Source organism: Strix aluco, chromosome 3 (assembly GCF_031877795.1).
Source record: "Strix aluco isolate bStrAlu1 chromosome 3, bStrAlu1.hap1, whole genome shotgun sequence".
In the NCBI taxonomy this organism is placed as follows: Eukaryota; Metazoa; Chordata; class Aves; order Strigiformes; family Strigidae; genus Strix; species Strix aluco.
Window position 1 is genome coordinate 91,071,265 of NC_133933.1, and position 25,607 is coordinate 91,096,871.

The 25,607-nt window shown below is 44.4% G+C and overlaps 1 protein-coding gene across 5 annotated transcripts in view; it reads left to right on the top strand.

The window, feature by feature from the left end:
• BACH2 (BTB domain and CNC homolog 2) overlaps positions 1-25,607 on the top strand; it is a 193,842-nt gene that overhangs the window by 161,796 nt on the left and 6,439 nt on the right. For all 5 annotated transcript variants that reach the window (XM_074819545.1, XM_074819544.1, XM_074819546.1 and 2 more), the window contains 2 exons: positions 11,202-12,746; positions 22,250-22,456. In XM_074819545.1, coding sequence (XP_074675646.1) covers positions 11,202-12,746; positions 22,250-22,456 — 1,752 coding nt within the window. The remainder of the gene's footprint in view (positions 1-11,201; positions 12,747-22,249; positions 22,457-25,607) is intronic.

Genomic DNA, 25,607 nt, shown 5'->3' on the forward strand with positions numbered 1-25,607 from the left:
CGAGGTGAACACAGAAAAATTGTGTCCAAATACCGGAAATTAAAAGGCAAGGTGGGGGAGGAGGGGAAGGAAAACTGGAACAAATGCAGCATTTGGCAGGTTTTGTTTTAAAAATATGATGCCTGCAGGAAGCTGGATTATTTATACAGGGTTTCAGCCTACCAGTTAATAACTGTAATTGCCTGGTTACCTCGTGAAGCACAATAGTAAAGCCCTTGACATTCAGTTCCTTCTACAGCCCAGCAAAAGCATATCTGGATTTGAAATGTTACAGTATTTGCTGGGCTGTGCTCTCTGCTACACTGGCGTAAGAATGCCAGTGATTTTACATGCTGTGCCATGCCACTGGAAGTGCTGGCATTGTCAGCCCCGTGGAAACCATGGCAGAGCATCCGTGAGTTTCATCGGATGTTATCCGGCCCCATCTCCTGAGCCTGCTTCTTCTCCAGCTCCTTTGTCTTCTGATTTAGTTCTCTTCCTCAGAGTGCAGCCTTGTGTTTTCCTAAATCATATCTGACAGAGCCTATTTCTTCCTCTCCTACGCTACGCAAAGTATAATAGTAGGGCTTGTAGTGAGATGCCTTGCTGTGAAGTATTCCTTGTTTTTATAAAGTAATTACAGTGTATTTAATGCACTGTGTATTTAATACACTGTATTATATAGTTTATTTGCATAAATAAATTCTGACGTGCTTGGGAAAGAGGAGTATTGGTGTAATTTACACGTCTCTGTAATTTTTCTGTATTGTTGTGTTTGCTTGTGTAGTAATTGCAGTTTCAGAAACTCTGAACCACTTCTCTAAGCACCTTCTGAATTAGCAAATTTCTACACATATCTTCATTTTCTGCCTATTTGATATTTCCTAATGTAACTTGGAGGCTTCTAGAGTTTCTTTCTTCTTTCTAGAAGTTCTTAAACTGCTTTTTGTTTTCACTTTTTCTCCCCACTTTGGCTCATGATAAGCACCTAAACAGATATTTCACAGACTCTTCTCTCACAATTTATATTCCGTGAAAGCTTTCCCACTCCTTCCTCCCCTCTCCTCACTACTCAACACTTTCTATCTTTTTTTTTTTTTTTCTTTTTTAGTCTGGGGGTCAGTTTAGTTTTCCTTTTGCAAAAATACAGGACTGATTTTAATTTTAAATTGCAGTTGCACTTTAGTTTTGATGATGTTCTTGGGTTAAAATCTGTTCATTTCTGCCCATTTCTTCCCTGCTGGTTTCAGCATGGCTTGCACGGGCACACAAGGAGAGAAGGTAGCATTTCTGCTGAGCCACCCTCCTGTGTCATTCTTCATTACTGCGTTCCAGGTTTCTTAAGGTGCAAGTTGCATTGAAAAAACGAATGTATTGCAAACTGCCAGATCACAGCCGTATTTCCCTTTGCTTTGTCTTCCAGTTCACGCCTGAGTGCTTAAACTGCTAATTAGTGCCACTGGTTTTTATGTGTTCTTTGTTGATTCAGTCATGTCGTAGCCAAGTTGTTCCTTCAGAGAAAAGGTTATTTGAAACCTCCTTGTCTCTAATTTTTTTTCTAACACCTCCACCCGGAGTCTGACCTCAGCAGCCTGAAAGTTCTCCAAGCTTTTTCACCTATACTTGCCTGCAGGTACTCTCTTGGCTGTAATTATGATTTTTCTGTGTTCTCCAGTTATGCCCTGAACAGCCTTTAACATCAACAGCATACCCCAAACCACATAATTAGTTAGTAAAAATTTGTCTTCTTCTTCTGAAGTGCATTACGGTGTTTTCTCCAAACAGCAGCACTTCAGCTGTCATTCCTCCAGTTTGATGCAGAGTATTACAGGCAGTATTCTCTTCATGGTTCAATTAACTAGTGTTTGACCTCAGTACAAGTTACCGAGTGAGGTTTTAAAACAAGGGCTCTGACAGTTACTGTGTGGCAGGTTTGCTTGCAGGGGTGTAAGAAGTTCACCCCTCCAGTCCAAGAGCTGTTTTGCTGAAGGTGTTTTGCTTCAGTGGGGTGGCAGAGGGTGCTGTGCCCCAGTGCCAGCACAGCTGCCCCACCGGCAGCCTCTGCGCAGACCTGCCTCGCTTGGCTGCCGTGCTTCTCGCGCTGGGCTGTGGCCTGGAGGAGCGGCCATGCAGGCAAACATTCCCTTACACTCAGCAAACCGCTGCGGAAGGTAAAACCCAGAGCTGCCCAACAGAGTGTGCCAGGGGACATCTGCCAGAGACCGATGGTTGGAGTGGGTGTGATCCAGGTGGTCTATCCCTGCTGAGGAGAAGTACTGGATCTTCCAGCTCTATAGCCTTCTGATTTTGCAAGCATATTCATCTATGTTTGGTAAAGATGCCTGCTGTTTCCTGCACTGAAATGTGTCAGCAGCAAAGTATTGAGCCTTATGCCTTCCTTCTCAATAAACAGTGTGTTTTCTGAAAGGTGTGGCAAATTCAACACACTAATTTCCCCTTAAAATTTTCAGGGATGGGAAGGATGCTGAAAATTCCCAGGGATACTGTCAGGATTTCCAAGAGTAAATTCTTTGTTTTGACTTGAAACCAATCTCACTTATGAAAGGTCAAAAGAGTTTCAGTTGGGCTTCAGTAACTCTGAGATGAAATAAAACTTGAAGTTGTGGATTAAAATAAGCGTTGCAGTTGGATCAGAATTACTTTATTTTTACTTTTATTACTCTTTTATTTTTTTTATTCCTTAGACATCTTCTGATTTTGTTTCCCCCTTTGGTTCATCTGACATTATTGGCCCCAGGCTTGGGGGCTAGGATTTTTGAGAATGCTTTGAAGTTCAGGCCATTACCTCAGTGAATTTGATTTGGAAAAACCCCGAGTATCCGGGTACCTTAACTCTTGCGCTCCACCCATAAGTCACATGCAGTCGAATGCTGACATAACCAATAACATGAGCATCGATCCACTGGCTGTTTACGCCATCTTTATGCTTGGCAATCAATTCCGAGCTACTTGCCTCGCCGTCAGCACTGGCACACTTCTCACGGGGCAATGGACGCAGTTTGCAATTATTGCTCCCCATCCTCGAGGCGAGTCTAGCATGAATGACCTCTCCTTCCTCCCCATCTCACCTCCTGCAGTCACACCTGCCACCCGGCAGCATCATAGTGCTCTGCAGACATGGAGGGATATCAGTCTCTCCCTCCCTTTGAAGTGGGGAGGGAGGAGGCCCTTTGAAGTGTTGCCCCTGGATGTGTTCATTATGCCGAAGAGATGAAAATGAGAAGTAATTTGGTTTCCTCCTTCGATTTGTAAATACTCTCACATAGGCAGTCAGGGCTTCTAGTGTAAATCTGTTGTCTGGCCAAAAGCTGGAACTTCAAGGAGGAGGGCTTAGGGAGGCCCCTAAGCTTTTTTTTTTCCAAAAGCACACAATTGGAAGTTGGACAAGAACTTTCAATGTGGCGTATTTCGTAGAAGTACCGCTAAATGGAGTTAAGCATCTCCTTGAAGCTCTCAGCCTGACACCTCAAGAGGCTGTTATGGAGGATGCACTGGAAAGATATCGTGATACCCCTTAGCCCGGCCTCACTGTGACTTTGCAGGTGGCAGCTTTTTCAGTGGGACTTTTTACTGAAAAAAAAAAAAAAAAAAAAAAATCAGGTAAATCAACCCTCTCAAAGAAAGAAGCTGTGTGTCCAGGTTCTCCCTTCCCCTGGTGTGCATTTGAGCCCAGGGGTGTCTGTCATGGTGGCAGTGTGGTGGCCTTCCACCCCTGCAATGTGATGCGATGTGATGTGATGTGATGTGATGCAATGTAGGACATGCCAGACTGTCACTTGGACTTCGGGTCACTCTTCAGCCCAAATCTGTAGGCGCTACCTGAAGTGACAGAATGTTAAAATGGGGCTCACAGGGTATATGCTTAATTAAAAAAGTGCATTTAGAGTGAAAACAAAGGTCTCTTTGTCAGTTTTCTCCATCAGCAGCTTGTACATTCATCTCCCATTTAAAAGCCCAGATAATACAAATACCTGCATCTGATGCTTCTCACCCAAGCTGAATTTTAAAGAGTGATTACTCAGTTTAGGAGCTCTGTGGCTTTATGAGCAGATAGGGGAAATGCATTTGTAAGATGCTGAGGAGAGAACATATAAATGCTGTTATATTAGAGGGGAAAATGCAGTAAAATACTGGCGTGGCATTGGTTTACAAAAGTACTCTGACGTTTATCATCTCTTCTTCTGATTTCTCCTGCCTCCTGCATGTTCCCACCCTATGTAAAAGGGAGTTGTTTCAAAACAATTCCCGACTGTGTGCAGGCTTACTTGTGCATGTATAGGAACCATGATGTCGAGCACCATTGATTTTGGACATGCGACTGACCTGTTTGAGCCTAGTAATATATTTAAATCTTTCAGAGAGTTTTCCTAAACCAGATAAGCTCAAGCTAGGAAAACCAGGATCTGCCAGGCTCCATGATCCCAAGTAAAAATAACTAAGTAAATAACCAGGAAGTCTCTTAACTCTTAATGGAATAACAGCTTTGGTGACTCTGGTTATCAGATTACGTTCTGAAAATAACTTCTGTGCTAAACTTGCAGTTGGCTGTAAAAGAAAAAGAATACAGTGTGCGCTAAGTTTAGCAAATAAGATTAGAGTTAATATTTAATCCCAGAGACCTTCTTCAGGCTGTGGAAAAAAATAGCAGCCGTTAACTGTCACTAATCTTCCATCCTATTTCTAGCTTGTGTTTGATTATGTAAGTTGTAGTGTTAGGAACATGCTGGCCAAGTGAGAAGATAGTAGTTTGTTTGCTACATCCTTGGGCTTATTAGACAAACTTCAGGGCTGAGATGGATTTACAAGGTCTCCACACGTGCCTTTAGACTGCAGTAGCAACACCGAAAGGTTAACAAAATGGGTACCACAGTAGGCCCGCTACAAAACAGTATGCGAATAACGGATTGACTTTGAGTTCTGCAAGAAACAGTCTCATTTCTTCTATGTTTGTATCCAGTTGTTTTAAATTAATATTTAGTTTGGGATTTGATATTCAGCATGTGAGGTTTTATTCAATTTTCCTTTCTTCCTTCCCCACAAAATGGCTTAATAATTAAATCGATGTTTGGAGATTAGAGATGAGGGGTTTCTAACTGTTTTTAGGTGCCTGGTGATGAATTTAACCTGAAAATCAAAATACTAAAAATATAATCCATAATACTACAAGCAGCTTGCATGCTTCACAGAAAACCCATCAGTACTCCTATTGATTTCAGTAAGACTACTCAAATGCATAAAGATAATAATCTGTGCCTGTGCTGCGCTGTCAAGACTTCTGCGTTCTCGGTGAGTCTGAAGGTCTGACCATCTAATTTACCCCCAGTTCAGTGGGATTTAGCAACTAATGCTCTGCAGATCTCATTGTATCCACAGAGGGGAGGAGGGGGCTCTGCCCTCCTACGCCACCACCAATGAGCTTGGTCTTTGTATATGCCCTGGGTATGCTTTATTTAAAAAGGAACAACTGCATGTACATTGGCTGTTGAACTTTGATGCTGTTTTCTAGAAGATCATTGGCTCTGTGCTCTCATTAACACAGAAATTAGGCCTGGAAAAGCCTATCAAATTTAAGCCCACCTCGCAGAAACAAGGTTGTGCTTTGTTAGTTCTGCTTTGCAGTACTCAGACATAAAGTATCCATCATCTCCCCTGGAAAGCCTTCCAAGATCTCACTGAATTTGCTGTTAGGTTAAGAGTCAGGAAGAAATAATTTTCATTTCTTCAGTTTCTTCTCACTGTAATCAGCAATAGCACCGCATAGCAAACTAGACAATTCTTCTCTGTTCTTGATGTTAGTATGCACTAGATTACTGTAAACATTCTCTTGCTCCATTTTAAATATTGTCTTGCCAAGTTTTACATTCCTACATGTTTACAGTGATCTTTCCTTGCCCTTAATCACTTTTCCCTTCTTTAAATTGAACTCATATTTGCTGGCATTTTGCAGGAATTGACCTTCCCCACTCCAGATGCAGCTTTTCAAACAGATGCCATTCAGAGCAGGGTTACCAGACATCCATCTTTCCTTTGGAAATAACCCTTTTTTCCCCCATAAGAAATACTGTCTGTGCAGAATTGGAGGATTTTGTCTGTTTGTCTGGGATTTTGAGACATCTGGAAGTCTGGGCAGCCAGCTAATGAGCATGCACTGATGAACTCTGCAGCGCACAGCGAGTCCAGCCCATCCACAGAAATGCCAGACCTCTGCATGTGCTCTGAGGCCACGTCCCATGTGTTCAAAACAATGCGGAGGCCTCCCCAGCATGCTTGATTGGCTGTCATGGAGGAGACCCCATACAACAGGGAGCCAGAGAGAGTTCACCCACAGTGCTGTGTCTCCCGTGGCACCTGTGGGTGTGTGTACAACTACAGTTAAAATAGAATTTCTGCCCTAGAAGTCCCTTATGAAAGTACGATGTTCCTAGTATGGAAGTGAGCTAATCCTCCTCCTAATTTTAGAATGGTGCATGCCCAGTACTAGAAAAATGCTGCACTAAAAACACTCTATATTTGCATCTGTAATGCCTTCTTTACTAGCATTTCTCATTGCTGACTCTCATCTCAGCTTCTTATTTTGCCATCTGACAGTGATCAATATTATTTTCCTTGAATTAGCCAGTTTTTCATTAATGATCTGTACCAACCAAAGGAGAAGGGAAGGTAGAGAGTATAAAAATGATACAACTTTTTCTCTAGAAGGAAGAAACATTGCCCGGAATTCATCGAGAAAATACAATGAGAGGTGATGGAGGAAAATAAGGGAAGGAAGATTTCCTCACAAGGAGGTTTTAAGTAGAGTCTGGCAATCGTCTCCCAAAGGAAGTAGTGGAAGCCTGGTCACTTAAATCAATTAAAGCTAACCAGAGCATCACACTCCACAGGACTCTGTGAGGAGAAAAGCAGTGTTGGACTGAACTAAAATAGATTTTGCATGCTTATTTTCTGCAGGACTGCTGTCTGTATTTTGCCGGTAAATTCAATATGGCTAATGCTGATTAACAGCTCTCTTGATGGTGATTATATCATTGCATTATTTCCAGCCCATTCCTCGGTATCGTAAACTCATAAAGGTATGGACATACAAAACACATCCCCTGGCTTGGCTAGCTCGATCTGAAAGACAAGTAGCAGATAAAGGGCTGAAGAACTTTCATTCTTTCACCTTAGCAGTGGTCAGTCTTGTTATTGCCACAACACTGAATTGATGTAGACCTCCATACCACGTGCTGAGTGTGGTGTACTTGGGGCAGCACGGCACAGGCAGGAGCTGCACGTGGACCCCCAGTGCTTGATCTCTTGGACTGCTGTAGAGCAAGAAGATGTTCCAGATGGCTTAGGTAGGGCTGCAGTACCTGTGTCCACTATGTACTAGGTGTGCAGATGGGTTTTAATGCATACAAGACCAGCTGGGGACAGCGGCAAGACAAATTAAAGATTAATCCTTAGACTTGGTGGGGCATTTGGCATGTTTCAAGTACACAGAAATCCTCTCCTGGCCTGCCTTGAAAGATAAGGAAAGCAAGTCTCCAAGAGGCTCAGATCTTTGCTTTGCTTTTCTTGTCTGTGTGGGCATTGTTTTGTATGTACATTTTACCTTTTCTCTGCCTGGTTTCCTTGTAGCCAGTCAGTTCCATTTAAACAACAGAAATGGGTAGAAATTGGAATAAGGCAAATGATTGGAGGGCCGAGAAGCAGGGGCTTGGCATATGAGCTTGGACAAGGTGCCCAGTGGAGGTTCCTGCAAATTGACCAGCCTACTTAAACATGAATTTACATGGAAAATAAGGTTTAAAAGCAGACAAATTTTGGACATATGGCATCTTATTTACAGTAGGGGAAAAAAATAAACTGAGATTGTTGCTGGCATGTGTTTTACCCATCTCACGTGTAAATGGAGACTTATATCTGGTGTAAATGGAGAAATGATCTGTTTCCTTCTGCAAACACAGATCAACTTGGTTTCACTAACTGTTTTCACTAGGATGCATCAGTCAGGTCAAATCATTTCTTACCTCTTCCTACAGAAATGCGTGTGTGATGGTAATACACACAGCTTCAAAGCCTTTTCTTTCCCAGTGTGCGGTGCTCATAGGCACACTCCAGTGCCTCAATTCCAGCCTTCTTGCCAGAATGCATCAGATGCAGGCAGTCCCAAAGCTGGTGGGGCTGAGGCAGGGACCCACCACAGGAGCCAAATCAATATTTAGACAGCTTCAGGCGACAGAGATTGTGCTGGCTTTCACACTTGGCAGCAAGCTTTGCATCCATTTGTTACCAAAGTTATTGTTTGTGCAGTTTCAAGCATTGGCACTTGAGAGATTCCTCCCTGAGGGCAATGACAAGCTCTGGGTGCCTGAAAATAAACTTTCCCCCTCTGGATCTGAAGACTGTGAGAGTGAGGAAGGTTGTGTCACCGGCTAAGATCTCGTGTGCCTTGACGTTTCACCAGTGTTTTCATCATCCTTCATTTGAGGCATCTGCCGGGCATCATGAGGAGTCCATGGCGCAGTCTCAGGCTCTGCTTCCAATACATCCAGTGCCGAACAGCTGTAACAGCTGTCTTACTGCTGTTTGTTATCACGGTGGTTTATTGGGAGCAAAAACCTGAGTCAGCGTGGGAGACAGCCTTGCTGTGTGGTGTTATGAGTCAGCCTGAGGCTCTGCAGAGTGCCTGCGCTGGGGCTGCAGTCAGGCAGGTGAAACCCTGGCCCAGCACAGAAAATTATTTTAATTTGCTTTCCAGTCATTCCACCTAGTGGCCAAGTGACACAACTACCAGGAGAGCGGGGTTTGTGCTCCATAGTCCATCCTCATCAAAAGGGACCCAAAAACCCCAGACGGTGTTTATGGCTGCTCCGACGGATCTACGCTGCTGCGGAGCTTACAAGTTGTGTAGGAATATGTAAGCCCTAACACTGAAGATCTTATCAAAGAGAAACATCAGCCTGCAAGTAGCTCATTAAGTTTCCAAGCAATTTTGTTAATCATGCTGCATAGATAAAATGCAGATAGGCCTTTAGTGAGCTGATAATCTAACAAATAGGCAGAAAGTGTAACACTGATAAAGCAGAGATTGGTTTAATAGCCAGCTGTAAATCTAGGCAATTCTGTACCAGAGGCGTATTGTGAAACAGGAATGTGCAAGTGCGTAAGTATGTGCATGAAAATGCACTGTTTCTTAAAATAGCAGATATGGCAGTAATATTATGTATGGAGAACTATTGGGAGCAATTTTAGAGGTGTTTTAAAATATTTTTCTCTCCATCAAAGTCTGCACCACTTGTGGTATCCTCATAATCCAGCATCACAGGTGCAGATCTATGAATAACAAAGGCTTGTTTCTGGAAGTCAGGATTTTCTATAAAAATCTGTAAACTCTACCACTCGTCCTGAGGCAGTATAGGGAATTTAGAGGCTTTTCAGTGGGATGAACCAAATTATTCATTCAGATTTATGCTAATCACAAATAAGACCATCACGAATTCATGGCCTGATGTCTCACCGACCTCTTGAGCAGCTTCTTGCTCAGGGGCATTAATTCAATTGGAAGGACAGGGAGAAGCAGCTCACCTTCAGGGTATCCCATACCTACTGGATAGGATATCCTTCTGCGGAGCTTGGAATTTTGAGTTTGAATCCCCACAGCCTAGGGAAGGGACCTGGCCTCCTACTTCCTAATCCCTCTTCTGACCTTTAGGCCATTTTATGAAAAGGGGACAGCAGTGCTTCCTTTTTTTGTTTGTTTTAAAAGAAGAAACTGAGCTGGGAACACCTACCAGAGACACCGACAGCAAGAAGAAGGTTGCAGGCTGTGCATCCCAACCTGACGTAGGCATGCATGTGTTTGGCTGCTCTGAATACGAATCCCATCTAGATGCCTTTCCTTGATATGCAAAGCACAGGGAACTCAGATTTGTGAATACCACTTGCAAGCAGGACAGGTGTCTTAGTGAATCGAGACTGAAGTGACTTGCCAGGGTCATGTAGAATGTGGTTGGTGCAACGGGAAATTGAGTTGTGGTCTCCAAATGTCTGTTTAGTGGTCAAACCACTGAATGTCCTTCTTGCAGAGAAACCTTTATCCTTGATGGTGAGCCCTGGTTTTGAAGCAGCCTCTCACTGCTTCATGAAGAATAGAGTTTTTCTAGTACCTTTGTTTCCTGCCTATTGGGGGAAAAAATGCAACAGAAGTTAGTGCCAGTGCATTTTTGGTCAAAAAATAGACAATATCTACAGTTTACCATGCAGCTTAGCAAGTTTTTTGATAGTTATGTGTGAAGATAGCACTGTGAAAAATCCGGGGGGGGGGAGAAAGTGTGTATTTTTTAATATATGATATGTGAATGTAAAATATAGATGGTATGATGAGAGAAAGGGATGAGTAGTGGTGCATAACTCAGACCTGGAACAGTTGGTTGGAGATCACTTTCCTGGAAACAGTTGTTACTCTTTCTACAAAGAAAATTAAGTACTGGGATGGGACTCTGAGTGATTTGTATCACTTGAATTGCTTGAACTATGAATATGGCTTTCTTTCCTGTTAGCTGTACCTTAGACTCACTAAAATCAGGAGTGTGAGGAGAATAATCTCCATGGGCTGGAGAAAAGAGCTGTGCAATCAGTACTAACCTATTATTTATTCAGCAATGGCTTGCAAAAATTTGAGAAGAAAAGAAGAAACCGGTTTGCTCTTGAAATATATTTTCTGTTGAATTTTGCTATGCTATTAAATGTTTCCTTCCCAAAACACTTTTGGAATTTAAGTGGTATCTTCAGCTTGAAACCGCTGTTCACCAGAGCTTCCATCAGAGCAGAAGAATCAAAATTAAACTGGTACTTTCATGGTAGTGTGCTGCATCACAGTTAAAATAAGATCCATCCAAGAATTAGCAGTGTCCCCACCAGTCTGGTTTTTTTCAGTCTTTTATTAGAGCAGAGACTTAGTTCATAGGTCTGTAAGATATCTGGGAAAAATAGTGTGCAGCTCAACCTGCACAATGATGTACAGGAGCAACATAAAGGGAGTGGTTCTAGTTACTGGATATAGCATCATTGCTGGCATGGTAGAAGAATAACTGTTACTGAGCAGTATTTACTTCTGGATGCTAGATCTGTTAGGTTGTCTAACTACACGATGAAGGACTTGGGATGATAGCAAGAACTGATGGTAATGCTGGCAATTTCCCTCTCTTTTTTTGCAGGTCACTGTCAGGGGATTTGGTCCATTGTTACAGTTTGCCTACACTGCTAAGCTGTTACTTAGCAGAGAAAACATCCAGGAGGTCATCCACTGCGCTGAATTCCTGCGCATGCACAACCTGGAGGACTCCTGCTTCAGCTTCCTTCAGACGCAACTGCTGAACAATGAAGATGGCCTGTTCCTGTGCAAAAAAGATACCACCTGCCAGCGCATGCATGATGAGGAGAACTCGGATGGAGATGAGGAGGAGACGATGGAATCGGAGACATCAAAAATATCTTGCCCAAGAGAGAGGATGCACCAAGAGCCCTTCAATTTTGAAACCACTGTTGCTGGAGCAGAGAAAGGTGAAGGGATGCTGCCTGACTCTGACATCCTGAGAGATAGCAAGGACAATTTGGACAAAGATGCAGTAACACGGTACCCCAGATACAAGAAATACCAGCTTGCTTGTACCAAGAATGTCTACAACACATCACACATCAGTACCTCAGGTTTTGCAAGCACATTCAGTGAAGAGAGCTCTGGAAATGGCCTCAAATCAGGACTTGCTATGGGGCAGATAAAAAGTGAGCCTCAGAATGAAGAGAACGATGAAGAAAGCATCACACTTTGCCTGTCTGGAGATGAACCTGACATCAGGGATAAAGAAGGGGATGTTGAAATGGACAGGAAACAGCCAAGCCCCACTTGCGTTGACAGGCCAAAAAGTGGGTCCTCTCCTTCTTGTTTGCGGTCTTTCTTCAACAGAACAAAAAGCATAGATTTGGTTGGCTTCCCCAGCACTTCCCAACAGCACTTTGGCAGGAGTCCAGCATGCCCTTTTGAAAAAGGGACAACTCAGGGTGACCACAAAACTGATTACGTCCCTTTCACAGGGAACTATGGACAGTCCCATGCCATGCAGAAGGATGCTTCCAACTTCACAGTGGGATCGCCACTCAGGGGGCCCGGCTTTGAAACTCTCTGTAAGCAAGAAGGGGAACTGGACAGGAGGAGTGTTATATTCTCTTCAAACGCTTGTGACCAAGTAAACACTTCGGTGCATTCATATTCTGGTGTGAGCAGCTTGGACAAAGACCTCACTGAGACTGTGCCAAAGGGTCTGTGGGCTGGCAGTAGCCAGTCTCTCCCCAGCTCTCAGACCTATTCGCACAGCGGACTGACAGCTGATCACTTGCCGGGAAGGATGCGGCCGAACACCAGCTGTCCAGTGCCAATTAAAGTTTGCCCTCGCTCTCCTCCTTTGGAAACCAGAACCAGGACCTCCAGCTCGTGCTCTTCCTACTCGTATGCAGAGGATGGCAGCGGCGGCTCTCCCTGCAGTCTGCGACTTTGCGAGCTCTCCTCTTCCCCTTGCTCCCAAGGCCCCCGATTCCTGGCGCCCGAGCACCAGGAGCCCGGCGTGGTGGGGGATGGATTGTACAACCCGGTCCGAGCCCAGATTAAATGTGAGCCATCCTATGGAACAAACTCCAGCGATGAGTCTGGGTCATTCTCAGAAGCAGACAGTGAATCATGTCCTGTGCAAGACAGAGGGCATGAGGTAGGGATTTAAGATAAGTTCATATATCACCGTTGTTGTGACCCGATTAATCGCTCCTTGATTCTCTTGAATGACTTGGCATTTCCCCCACACTTTCTTTGTTTGTAGAGGCAAAGAGTAACTTCTGTTTATTCCCTTGTCAGTTGAGTGTGCATGGTTGATTTCATGTAAATAGGTCTGCTTGACCTCTGAGTTGTTTGGCGCTTACTGGAATTTGGGTATGGGACAATAGCAAACTGCTGAACGTTGAGAGCGCATTGGTTAGCTTAGGAGTCTGATGGCAGTGTCCTGTCCTCCTCCCTCCCTTCACCCACTTGTGCAGCACAAAGCACCATTCCTCATCCTTAATTTGCAGGGGTGATTCCAGCTCCGCTTGTTATTGCTGCTGGTGTGTTTGAGCAACCTTGAGCCATGCCTTTCCTGACACTGAGGGTCCGGCAGCCCGCTCAGAGAGCCCCTGCTGCATATTGCCAACAGCCCAAGTAGAGGAGGCAGACAGAGTGGGAAGAGAAAGGGGTGTGAAATGACTTTAACAGTTGTATAGCTGGCCACCCTTGGCTGTGGGAACAGTATTCAAGTCATCTCCCCTCACTCTGTGCGTGTGTGTGTGTGTGTGTGTGTGTGTGTGTGAGTCGCATGTGCAGGTAATGGGTTTTGCCTCTGTTAAGTGACAACTGAGATGATGTTTCCTGCCTGTGACCACGCTTTGTTTGGTGGTGAGCTCTAGCTGCTGTTGCGTAAATGGTTTCAAAGAGAAGTTATCTTTTAATTTCCAGGGCTGTTAGGAGAACGGCAGAGGCACAGTCTGGGTCTGGAGAGCAAGCTGTGAATTTCATGCAGCTCTCCCGTGAGAGGGAGGAGAAAGAGGGCCCCCTCTAAAACTAGAGATGGGCCAGCTGAAATGCTGTGGTGATAACTGGCTAACCATGATCGAATAAATGGCCTATATAAAGTCACTAGTTTGAGGGAAGACTTCAATCATGGATATGTGTTGTGGAGCCCAGAAAATGAAAAAATACTGGATGTTTTCATCGAGTTTCATTAGGAAACTGCATGACCTGGAGAGCATCTGGGTGAAACCACATATCTGGCTCTCTAGTAATGCTGAAATGCTCCACTGAGAGCTTGTACTTTAGCATGGGGAGCAGCAAGTGCAAGTTTGGAGAGGTCACATGCTGTGGGTGCCCAGTTCAGAACCAGGCTTAGTTGTGGTCTAGGGATGAAGAGAGTGAACTTTGTTTTATGCCTCGATCCTTATGCTAGCTACATCCCAGGCTCTGAAAGATACCTTTCAGGCAGATGTGGGTGGTTCCTTTAGTTGGTTGCTTAGCTCTAAGGAAGGGCTGAAGAGCCCAGGGAGCCTCTGGTCTCCTAATCCCTGTCATGCTGTACCAGTGGTTTTGAGAGAACAGTTCTTGTTTGTTCCCATGTTCTGAGCTGGGGACAATACCGAAGACAGAGGAGTCTCCTTGGGAGGCTGCCTGGAATACTGTGTGTAGGACCTCATTCAGGAAGCCCTACAGCAGAACCGCTCTGCTTGGCCATACTTGGTGAAGTCCTGCCTTCAGGGGCGGAAGGGAGCAGGGAGTGGGACTGAGGGGAACATCGGATCTCCACCCACGTGTGCTGCTTGCTCAGCCAGGGCTAATGCACAGTGTGAGGCAGCAAAGAGGGCGGGAGGTTAGCCTTTTGGGGTTTGATGATTAATTAGCTGTCATAATTGGCTAATTGTGTGGAGATGCTGCAGCAGAAATGAGCCTGGGAGAGTCAAATGAGAAGGTTATAGGGGATTGGTGGTTTCCCAAAAAAAATATGTGAATGTGTGCAGAAGACCGTGGATGAGAGGAGGGACATTTCACGACACGAGCAAACAGGTGGTCTGGGGGAGGCCATCTTGGTGTGCCGTTGGCAGGCAGACATGTCTGGCTCTGGGGCAGAGCTGGGAAGGAGGGTTTGCTCCACTCCTGGTTTTGCTGCAGGTGTCCTCCAGGGAAGATTTTCTGCACCATGCTGAGCAAGTTTTCTCCCTGGGAGTGCTGATAAGGCTTTTTCTTTTTCTCTTTTTCTCTTTTTTTTTTTTCTTTTTTTTTGCAGGGCATTTTGATTAGGACTGCTAGGCATTAAAAATGTGGTGAGGGAATTAATGCTCCATGAGGTTGCACTGCACTATCCTGAACAAGCCAAGGGTAAACAGATCACACTGGTGCTTCGGTGCAGATTTTGTCTGAAAAATGAATTTGTAAAGGTTGTTACCAGTACAAGAAAGGACATTGCAGCCTCATTAAACAATGCTGTATTTATATAGCAACTTGGGGTGTGTATCCTGCAAGATCCACTGCTGTGGAAACCTCAGTGAAGGATATGTTAAACTAGGCTGTAGAAAATACCTAATAGCAGCAGGAAGTTCTCATATAAGTCATTCTACCTACTTTTAGCAGTTTGGCTGCCATTAAAACAGCAGGATTAAAACAGTCTGAAATGGACTGCTTTCTGTCCTTTGCCTCCCTGAAAGTTGCATGGGAATCTCTCTCCATTCCCAAAATTGTCAGTTTGCCCTTGATGTCCTGATGACTTCCCAGACAAGTCCCTTGCCACCTGCCATATCTGATCACACAGTGTTTGCTGGGCTTCTCTTCAAAAAGCACCTGATAAGATATCTGGGGGTTACACACAGGTGCTCACCCCTCCAGAGAGCCACCGTGCAGGCTCTTCTGGTGTGGGTGGGCTTTCGTTTGAGTGGGATGGCCTGATGGGAATAAGCCTTTTGGACTCTGACCCTCAGTTATCTCATGGGGCTGCTCAGTTCCCCTGGAATTTGGACCTTGTTGGTCTTGATTTGGGTCCCAGAGTGCTGTTAGTGCCCGAATTAATGTCAGAAAACATCATTTGCTGGTGTATTGATTGTGTGATAAGTAGGTGAAAGGTTTCTTCTCTCTGCTTTTTTCAGGCACTCTTACTTTCCCGCAGACTGATGCCATTCAGGATGCCCAAGTTCGATGCCAAAAGTGGGGTGCTAGGGTTTGACATGAGTGCCATGTGGGTGAAGGTAACCCCACTCTGTGGCCAGCCTCCCTGTCCCATAGCGGGTGCAGACTGCAGTCGTGAGTGTCAGAGGAGGTAGCAGTCCCCATAACACCGCTGGTAAATTCTCTCCGGGATATCTTGGACTTTTGTTTTCCTTCCTGTTAAGGGAGCCACCCAGAATCTTCTGAGATTTCCCTTTCTTAAGGCTTTGTGATAGAAGCAACAAGTGCAATGTGGGGTATCCCCATGTTACAAAGTTGCAGGAATGACGCTGTTACATGAGCTGCTGGGACTTCACAAAAACATTTCACAGTTTGTGTTGCTCTTTTCACCCAGGTCCCTCAGGCCTCCACAGGTTGTTAAAAATCAATTATTGGGATATAATACTAGAGAAGAGACTTACACTCGGTGCTTGCAGGCAGGTTCTGACAATCCTGCTTAAAATAGCAACAACAAAACAATAAGCTCTGAAATAATGAATTGTTGAGAAGGAAGTAGTCTGTCAATCTGTTAACCTACTTAGGAACAGTAACTTCAGCACTGCCTACTTTTCTTGATATTCCTTTTCTTCAGCAAGTATCTATGGGGTTTTTTCTGCTAGAAACTTGTAAAAAATATTGTACTACTAAACCAGTTAAGAAATCTCAGCTCAGTCTAATTTGATAAGTGAGTTTTCTTAGGAAAAGAATAAACAAGGGTAGGAGGAGGTAAGAGGTGGAGTTTTCCAAGAACTATTACTATCTAGAGAATTGCATTCAATATGTCTTTCATTTATATTTCAAAAGAATTTCCCGCCTGGCTTAGTGACTCACTTTTCAAAGGAAATTTTCATAAAGGCAAAGCTAATGCAGTTGGACAATTGAGGATATTCTAGGCAAATAACCTTCAGTGAGAGTCCAAACCCCTTCATGTTAAGCAACAGGCAGCCACCCCTTCTCTGTTCATCTGCTGATGCTTAGCAAAGTACTAGAAGTCAGAGCCCCACAAAAAGGGGGTAAACCAAAGCTGCTCTACCAGAAATCTACTGGAGCTGTGCCAAGTTACCTAAGCGGAGTCTTCTTTGCTGCTTAATATGTCTACTTGGTGAAGAGTACTGCATAGAAAGAAAGACAACAAAGAAAAATACACGTTAAGGTGTTAACTTGCTTTTGTATGTAGTTCCTGCCCAGAATTTGGAGATTGGTCACCCCAGATTTCCTGATCTTACTAGGTTTACAAATTTGAAAATGAGAAAGTTACTCTCCACATTCTTTTCTGGTGGATGTTCTGCTGACCAGTATCCTCAGCAGCATCAGCAGAGCACTGGGAATTGTGTTTAGCAACATCTGATTAAATGGAGTCTTGTCAAACATCAGTCTTGCAAGATAAACTTCATGCCAGTTTTGTTTTCTTTCATCTCTTCAGTAGGAGTGGTGTCCATGCTGGTAGCAGAGAATTGCTGGATTACAACAGTGACAGTTTTCCATTACAAGCTTGAAATTTCAGGAAGGTCCTTTTAAACACTGTATTATTTCATCACAGCCTACAATCAATTCTGTTATGTATGCCCTGAGCTGAAGACCTTGCTGGAGCTCTTGAAGGACTCTCCAGTTCTTGAATTTTTTCTGCAAAAGCAGATTTTTCAGAGAAATACTGCACTTCATCCCCCCCTCATTTCACTGCCTGATCTGCCCTTCTCAGATGCACCTGTGGCTTCTGTCAGGGTTTTTGTGCTATCCCTGGTCTCACAAAAGCCCATTAATGGGCAGGAGTATTGCACTGTTGTGCCCTTTGGAGGGCTGGAAGCTGGAGGCACTACAAGCAGTGAGTGGAAAGAGGTCAGCCCAGCGTTTTAAGTACCAGCAGTGTGTGATCTGAATACAGGTCCAAGTCATGGGCTAAAGGATGAGAACTCCATCCACCTCTTCTGGTTGTTGGGTTAAAGCCCTCAGCCATGGGACTAGCCCCTTTCCCCAGTTCTCTGAGATAGGTGGCAAATCAAAAAGTTACCCAGGCTGCCTCCACTAAGTGCATAGCAGTGCCCTCTCAGGCAGCATTTGCTGACCCAAACACCTCTCATGGCCCTCAGGAGGTGAGGCTGGAGTTGACCCTGGGCAACTACATGGCCATCAGTTGTGTTGTGGCAGATAGGACAGGCTGTTTGCAGTGGGACCTGCTGATCAAGGCCATTTCAGACCTGGTTTGTTGACACAGTGGTAGATCTTCACTGCCTGGGCTTGCCTCTTAGAGTCCTCTGCCATCTTGGTGTGGCTGACACGTGAAGAGGTGCTTTGAAGGCTCTACCTCTACCAGTAGACAGTGGGGTGAGGAAACCAGTGAGAGTGCATCCTGCCTGTACTCTCTCTTACACAAAGTGTCGCACATTGGCTTTGTGCTTCTTAGCCTAAGTTTTCCAACTGAAATCAGGTAGGGACCTATTCTGTGGGACCACAGGTGGTGCCTGAAATAATATGTAGGCAATCAAGCCCCTAACACAGGCAGACACACCTGAATTCCTGTCCTCAGATGAATTTCTTCCTGAGCATTTGTGGAAGACTGACTTGCATGATAAGGAAGATACAAGGAAAAGCAGGATTAATGTGTTGGGCTCTTCTATGTGAAGCAAATTACCCCTTTCTATATTAAAAAAGCATTGCTGTGATTCAGCTGCTGTGCTAGATTGTTTGGGTGCGTCCTGAGCGCTTTCCAAGGGCTGTGCAATTTTAAGTGTCAGAGGCCTTCAATAACTCTGGCTTTCAATTTAAGGGCATTAAGGCAACAGGTTTATTTCTTACAACTGTGGAGCAGCTGACCAAGATTTTGAACCATTTATAAATCTCAAGGTGGTACCTTGAGTTCTGCCCTCCTATGCCCATTACATAATAATTACTTTTTCATATGGATAATACATGAATCTTTTTAGTTACTGTGATGTTAAGCCAGGCTTGGGAAATTTGTTGTCTTCACTAGCACTTGGCAGCTCAGGGAAGGTGATGTTGAAATTCAGATATAAAGGAAGAGCGAAAAAGCTAATGTTACTCATGAGATAAATTTCCAACACTTGACATCTATATTTTAATGTGAGTGAATACAGGGCCTTGGTCCTTTCCTTTATTCCAAAGAAAAAGAGAAGGGGAAGAGCAGCAGCAGCAGTAACTAGTACAGTATGTGAGCAGCATATGACCCAAGCTGGCACTAACTAGTGAAGCTTGAAGGAGTTAATTGGTTATGTATGGGCCTTTCATGTGCTGAGTCAATAGCCATCCCTGCTGCTGTTACTTAGCCACTCAAAGCAGTGACATTTATACTGGCATCCTAATGCGAATACAGGGGGGGAAAATGCCACAAAATCATCAACAGGTTTTTTTTTTCACCAGGGTGTGTTGGCTGTCCTCTCAGAGGTGCATCAGCCAGAGTTGGAGGCAATAGAGGCTGCAGTGGTTGCAGAAAGTGCCAGTTTATTTGTTGTGTGGTAGAAGCAGAGCTTCTGCTGTGGGTGTAAAAATGCAGGGAAAGAGTAGCCGTACTGATGGGGAAGATTTTAGAACTCTGAGAGGCAAGCTCTGGCTGGAGCAACTCCTGGAAGAAGTACAGGTCCCACTTACATTTCTAATTTGAAATAGTCCTAACCAAAGAGTACACAGTCATTTCCTGTATAAAATTCATAGTTATTAAAAAGAAAAGTTTATGAGAAAACATACTTGCTGGGTTTTTCTTACACATCTTAGAAAATACTGACTGTGCTTCTTCAGACCCCTCAGGTAAGGTTTCTCTCACCTACCTTAGATACTGTAAGATGCAGCACCTTTTCTAAGTCTTATCCCTGCTCCTTCTGCATCCAGGAGGAGGGAGAAGCCGTGCAGGATGCACTGCCATCCAAAGGCCTCTCTGTCCTCAATGCCAACAGCAGGGACCTGGACACTAGCTAGTCCCTCATTTCAGACAGTTCTAAATGTGTCAGATGAATCCCACCCATGACACAGTCGTCGGCTCTTGCAAATTGAGTTACCACTCTGTTGTGATAAATACCAGCTGAGGGTCTTGCCCTGTGCCGATGTAAAACACCATTGGCCTCTCACTGTAGCAATACCCCGGCGCAGTTATTCACTGTGTCCGTGCCAAAGGCTTGGTGGGGTTTTTTTCAGTTGACAGCTAATTGCGGAGAGGGAGACAGGCAATAAAAATGCTGTGAATGGCGAAGGAAATGAGTCTGACTCACTTCCACTCTCCCTTTCACATTTTTAATCCTGTGCAGTGCTGCCTATGACAGGAGTGGGATTATGCTGGGTTTACTGATAGCAGTCTCTGGCCTGCTGTGTAGATGGTTTTATTTTCAATCGTGGGTTGTTTTTTTTTTTATGAATCTGTTTCTATTTATTTTCCCATTTCCCTTCAGCAATTTCTACCTGACAGATTTAAGTTGCTTCCCTTTCATTGCCATTCCAGCTGCAAGCACATCTCCTCCTTGCAAGTAAATATGTTTTGAAAGGGAGAGGGAGGGAGAAATAAAGTTAACATTGCTTTCCGCTTTGGACTTAAGAAAATAAGGCAAAACTGGAAATGTGAAAGGACTGTTTTTGCAGTGAAACTGTGGTGTCTTTCAGAGGAAAGCACAGGCTGTTTTTGTTTTCAGACCCTGGTTGAAGCTTGAGAGAGAAACAGGTGACACCGAGTTTATGTTGACCGTCCAAAGGCTAGGGAGGGGAAATCAAACAGGTTTCATGTCATTAGTTAGCAGACGGTAAACAAGGTAGTCCACATCACTGTGCCTAAGGTCAGCCTTTGTGTGTACAAGCAGGAATTTGGGGGGATTAGGGCAGTGTTTGGTGTTACTTGCTGGTTTAAATTGACCTGTCAAGTAGTGTGTTACGAAGTGGTGCCCAGACACATGGGGCAGAGAGGCAATGTTCAGGGCACGAAACTGTCTGAAAGGATGCAGTGGGTGTTTGCACTGAATTTCACATGGCCCAGACTTGGAGATGCGCAGAGCAACGATAGAAGAGCACAAGAAAACACAAGCTCATAAACAAGACAAGGAGTTGGTTATCAGCAGGTCCGGGTGCCCAGTGAGGGTCCATGACTGTCAATGCCAGAGGCCACCGCTGTGCATTTGTGTACATGCATCCTCAGCAGATTGTTCTGCATAAAGAAACTCAGCTCTCCAATGAAAATAACTGATTTCTAATCTGTGCTGTTATTTTATTTATCTCTGAATAATTGAAGTGCACCGTTTGAAGACAATAACTATGTTTTAAATATCAAAGGAACCTTTTCAACCTATATCTTTTGCTCGGCTTGAGCAACTTAAGTTGTATCTTCTTTGGTAGCCTGCATGCAGAATAGTCTCCTTGTCCAAGAGGCTAGATTGTACCAAATGAGGACAGAAATGTAAATATTTACTGCCATCTTTTGGGCAGTGTGGGTATGACTCAAAAAAAGAAAGGGGGTCAGTCGAGTTGGTTGTCATCTCCTTCATTCAGCTTTGTCAACTGATTCTTATTTGACCACCAAACACAGCAGTCCACTGTGGAACATTATTTTTTTGATAGTCATGTTATTGGTCCCAAGCTACAAGCTACTTTGATTTGAGCAAGCTGATAGGTTTTGGGGAAAAAAGCTAACAGAAGTTACCCACCATTCTCCAGGTTTTGAGACAGTGTGTGTTCATCACTCCAAGCTGTCAGGAGCTTTGTGTTTTGCTTTGCTTTAATGCATAATCGGTAGGAGTTGGTAAGAATTCCTGAAGGCAGAACCTGGAGCTACTGTCGGATGGTCTACGGTGAAAACAGGATGGCAGTTTGTAGCCCGAAGGAAAAAGGTTTTACTGCAAGTAACTGAGGTTTAGACTTTTTGGGTGTTTTTTTCAAGAAATGCAACTTGGGTGCTCTTCAATCTACAAAAGTAATAGAATGTCAGCAAATATTAGCAGGGTAGGATATGTTGTATCATGCTCCTCCTATCCTTTCTTCTTATATGGTGCACTGCTCAGTTGAAATGCTGATTAGGCAACCCTTCCTAATTGCAATATGGTGTTTTTCATCCACTTGAGGTGTCAGGTTGCATTTTTAACCTCACACCTAATCAAACTTTCAGTCCTGCAGGCCGTGCAGAGACAGGTTTCCTGCTGCGCTAATAGTCTGTTCCTTGAAACTAGTTCGAAATTAATAGCAGCGAGATACTTCACTGTTTCCAAAAGGCTGAGTCTCTTAGTGGACGGAGCCTTCTTTTAATGCAAGGAGATCTATTATTAGATCTTGTTAGAAAGATTACATTTTTAGCTGAGATTCATCTATATTGCTGATTTGATCTGATTCTTACCAGGTGGACCTCCACAGTGTGGTACAAGGGAGTGTTAAAAACTTGCTCAATATAAAACCTGGTCTGTTGTTTATTTAGGGGGCAGCAGCACCAGCAATCCTCCTTCCTCTCACTGTTGTTCAGCTTGCATTCAGCAAGCAAAATATGACTCTTTGCTCTTGTCTTCTATTTGTTTGTTTTAGGTGAAACTTCCTTTTCCTGTTGATCAAATCACAGATCTTCCAAGGAATGATTTCCAGATGATGATAAAGATGCACAAGCTAACCTCAGAGCAGCTCGAGTTCATCCATGACGTCCGCCGACGTAGCAAGAACCGAATTGCAGCTCAGCGCTGCCGCAAGAGGAAACTGGACTGTATTCAGAACCTAGAATGTGAAATCCGCAAGTTGGTGAGTTGTGTGCTCTCGCTGTGGCCCCGCTCACCCTCATGCCGCAGCTTGCAGGGCACTGACAGCAATTTCTGTGCAGTTTAGTGGGTTCAGTCAGTTTGTAAATAAGTCAGCAGAGCCACTAGTATGAAAATGTAATATACAAAAAAATATTTGTGTGTGTGTATATAATATATATGGAAAACACAAGATTCCAGTGGAATGAGACCTAGATATCTCTTTATTTTGATATCTCAAGAGCAGATTGTCAAGTGAGTTGGAAGAAGAGGGAAGCCTGTATCACGGCTCCCTTCTTGCAGTTTATCTTACCCCCAGCACTTACAGTGTATCAACAAAGGCATTTCCTCATCCAAGCCTCATTTCCATGCCTAACTACCATAACAGTCTGTTAGTCAGGGATTCGTGGAGTGCTCGAAACATAGGTATGAAGAGACCTGCAGAGGTTGTCTGGTCCAAACAATGTTGTGGCAGTGCCAGCTTCATCTCTACACAGAGATTTTCTTTCTCTTTGGTGTGCTAGAAGGCAGCTCAGTGTTTTCAGGATGTTTCAGCTTGCTATGCCTTTTCTTCAGCTTTTTCATTCACTGAGCAAATGTCAGAAATGGCAAGGGAAGTGAAAAGCCAGAAATGTGAATATCCAGACAAGTGGATATTCCTTGGTGTAGGTCAGTGAGATGGCAAGGGTGTATTCCACCTTGCTCATACTGTCTTCTTCCCTCTAACGCTCCCAGTGTGCCATGGACTGAAACACCCCCATGATTCAAGGACCATCTAACACAAAAGGCCTGTTCCCACTCCACAATGCACCAGCCTTTATGTCACATGCACCAGGTTCAGGTGGCAACTGTTGGTTTGCCCCAGCCCTCCTTGATGTATGTCTCTGGCAGTAGTCTGCTGTGGAGAGGAGAACAAAGCACACCCTGCTCACTGGCCAGAGCACGTCTGGGGATGGGTCTCCTGTGTGCCAAGGTGTCAGTGGACAGTGCTCCCACATTTTAATCTAAGGGAGTGAGGTGACTGGAGCAAGGCTAATTGGCTGCTCAGGAAATTTCTCTCTCTTTCAGTCATGGTATGGACACCTCAGGTGTGATTTGGGTGGCTAAACACAGGTGTCTACCTGCACTGAAGCTAGTTGTCCTGGTTTCCTTTATAGTCAGTTTAGAGAAGTAGATACCTGTCGAGTCTTATTTGTCTCATTCTGCAGCAGAGGAGGTGACATACAGCCCAGAAGTGCCTGTTTCTCTCCCATCACTAAACAAGATCACCTGGAGAAGCCATGTCAGATGTAGACATCTTAGCTATAGGCATCTTATCTGAAAAAACTCCCCTCTGTGACAGTGCCCCTGGTGGTCTGAGGGCCCTGCTCCTCTTCTGCCATCCCTTGCCCATTGAGAAAGCAAGCTGGTAGACAACAAAAAAAAGGCTTGAGAAAAGGGTCAGGGAGGAAAATGTGTCTACAGGGTGTCACTTAGAGTGAGAAATGCAACACTGGAACTTCAAAATGGGTTAGCACCTCCTCATCTGTTCAGAAGTCCTAAAAGCTTTCTGAAATGTCAAAAATAAGTAATAATCCCAGTTCAGCTGTTACAAGAAGCGTGGGTGTGCAGCATGCAGGACTGGACAGTTTAATTGCATTACGCAGCATAGATTTAGGAGTCCAGCATTAAACCCAGTCTTTGAATATCCAAGGGTTTGAGTGATAAATTAATTCATTCACACAGATAAAACAAAAGGAGCTGAAGTTGATTTCCTTACTGAGACCTCTGTGTACCTAGCTTCCATTAAAATTAAAGGTTATTTGGAGTCTTTGATTTAAATGTCTGTGTGCACATTTAAAACATGCTGTTGAACTTGGTGGGTCTGGGGAGTGGGGTACTTCTTGTTCTTGTCATAACAGGTTGAGTGTTGAAAGTGGCCTTAAGTGTAGACTTCATTGTGCTTCATTCTCTGTGCAAGCTGTAGCAAACGTAGTGTGAAAGAGGCAGGGATCTGTTGGAAGAAGCTGAGTTACCGTCACCTCACAAATGGCAGAAAGCCGCATGACTTTGGGTTACTCACTTACTGCCTGTGCCTGTCTGCTTCCCATCTGTAACAGGGAGGTGACCCTGACCCCACAAGCTGGTTGGGAGGCTTAAATCATCAAGGCTTGCGAAGCCTTCAGATGCCATGCTGCTGAAGCCCTGGGGGAAAAAAAGAAATGAAAATCAAAACACTGTTCAGAGTAGTGTTCCACTGATGCAAAACAAACAAAACATCAAAGATAAACAAAATAGTGAGCAACTACTTCCTCCACCAAGAGTAATCCACAGTGCGTGCAGGGTGAGTCAGAGATTCTGCAGGGTGAAAGAGCAGCTCCTCATCCAGGTTTTCAGGAGAAGCAGGTCCAGTCTTGGCTGCATGTGCCCATCCCTCTACAGTGAGCTGATGATGGGGAGGAGTACATATCTGTCATCCAGAGCAGAGCACCAGAGGCAGCACTCTAAGGGCTGGACTAGCTGTGAGGAGGGTCTTAGCTTGATACCTGTAGCCTTCATTTGAAAGTTAATTTGGGTTCATCAGCTTTACACAATCCTGTGACATTACTGTTATTGTCTAACATAATCAACTGTGTATAGGCAAAATTAATTTTTTAAGTCCCCTTCTCTTCCCAGCACACATGCACATCTCAGGAAATGAATGAAAGGCATATGAGTGACCTTGTGGGCCTGATCCATGCTGAATTTCAGGAATCAAAAACCCTTTGAGGTGCAGGATTCTTCAAATGAAATGTTGAAGTTTCTAATTAGCAAGCTGTACTTCAGTAAGTAGCGATATGTAGTGAGTAAGCTGACTAGGGAGAATGCCCTGCTGGACCTGTTGTTTGCAAACAGCAAAGGACTTATGGGTGATGTGATGGTTGGAGGCCATCTTGGGCATAGCAATCACAAAATGATAGAGTTTTCAGTTCTTGGAGAAGTAAGCAGGGGAGTCAGCAGAACTGCTACCTTGGACTTCTGAAGGGCAGACTTAGGAGCCTCGTTGCCAGAGTCCCTTGGGAGGCAGTCCTGACGGGCAGAGGCATCCAGGAAGGCTGGATGTTCTTCAACAAGGAAAGGAGCAGGCTGTCGCCATGAGCCAAAAGACAAGCCAGCAGGAAAGAAGACTGGCCTGG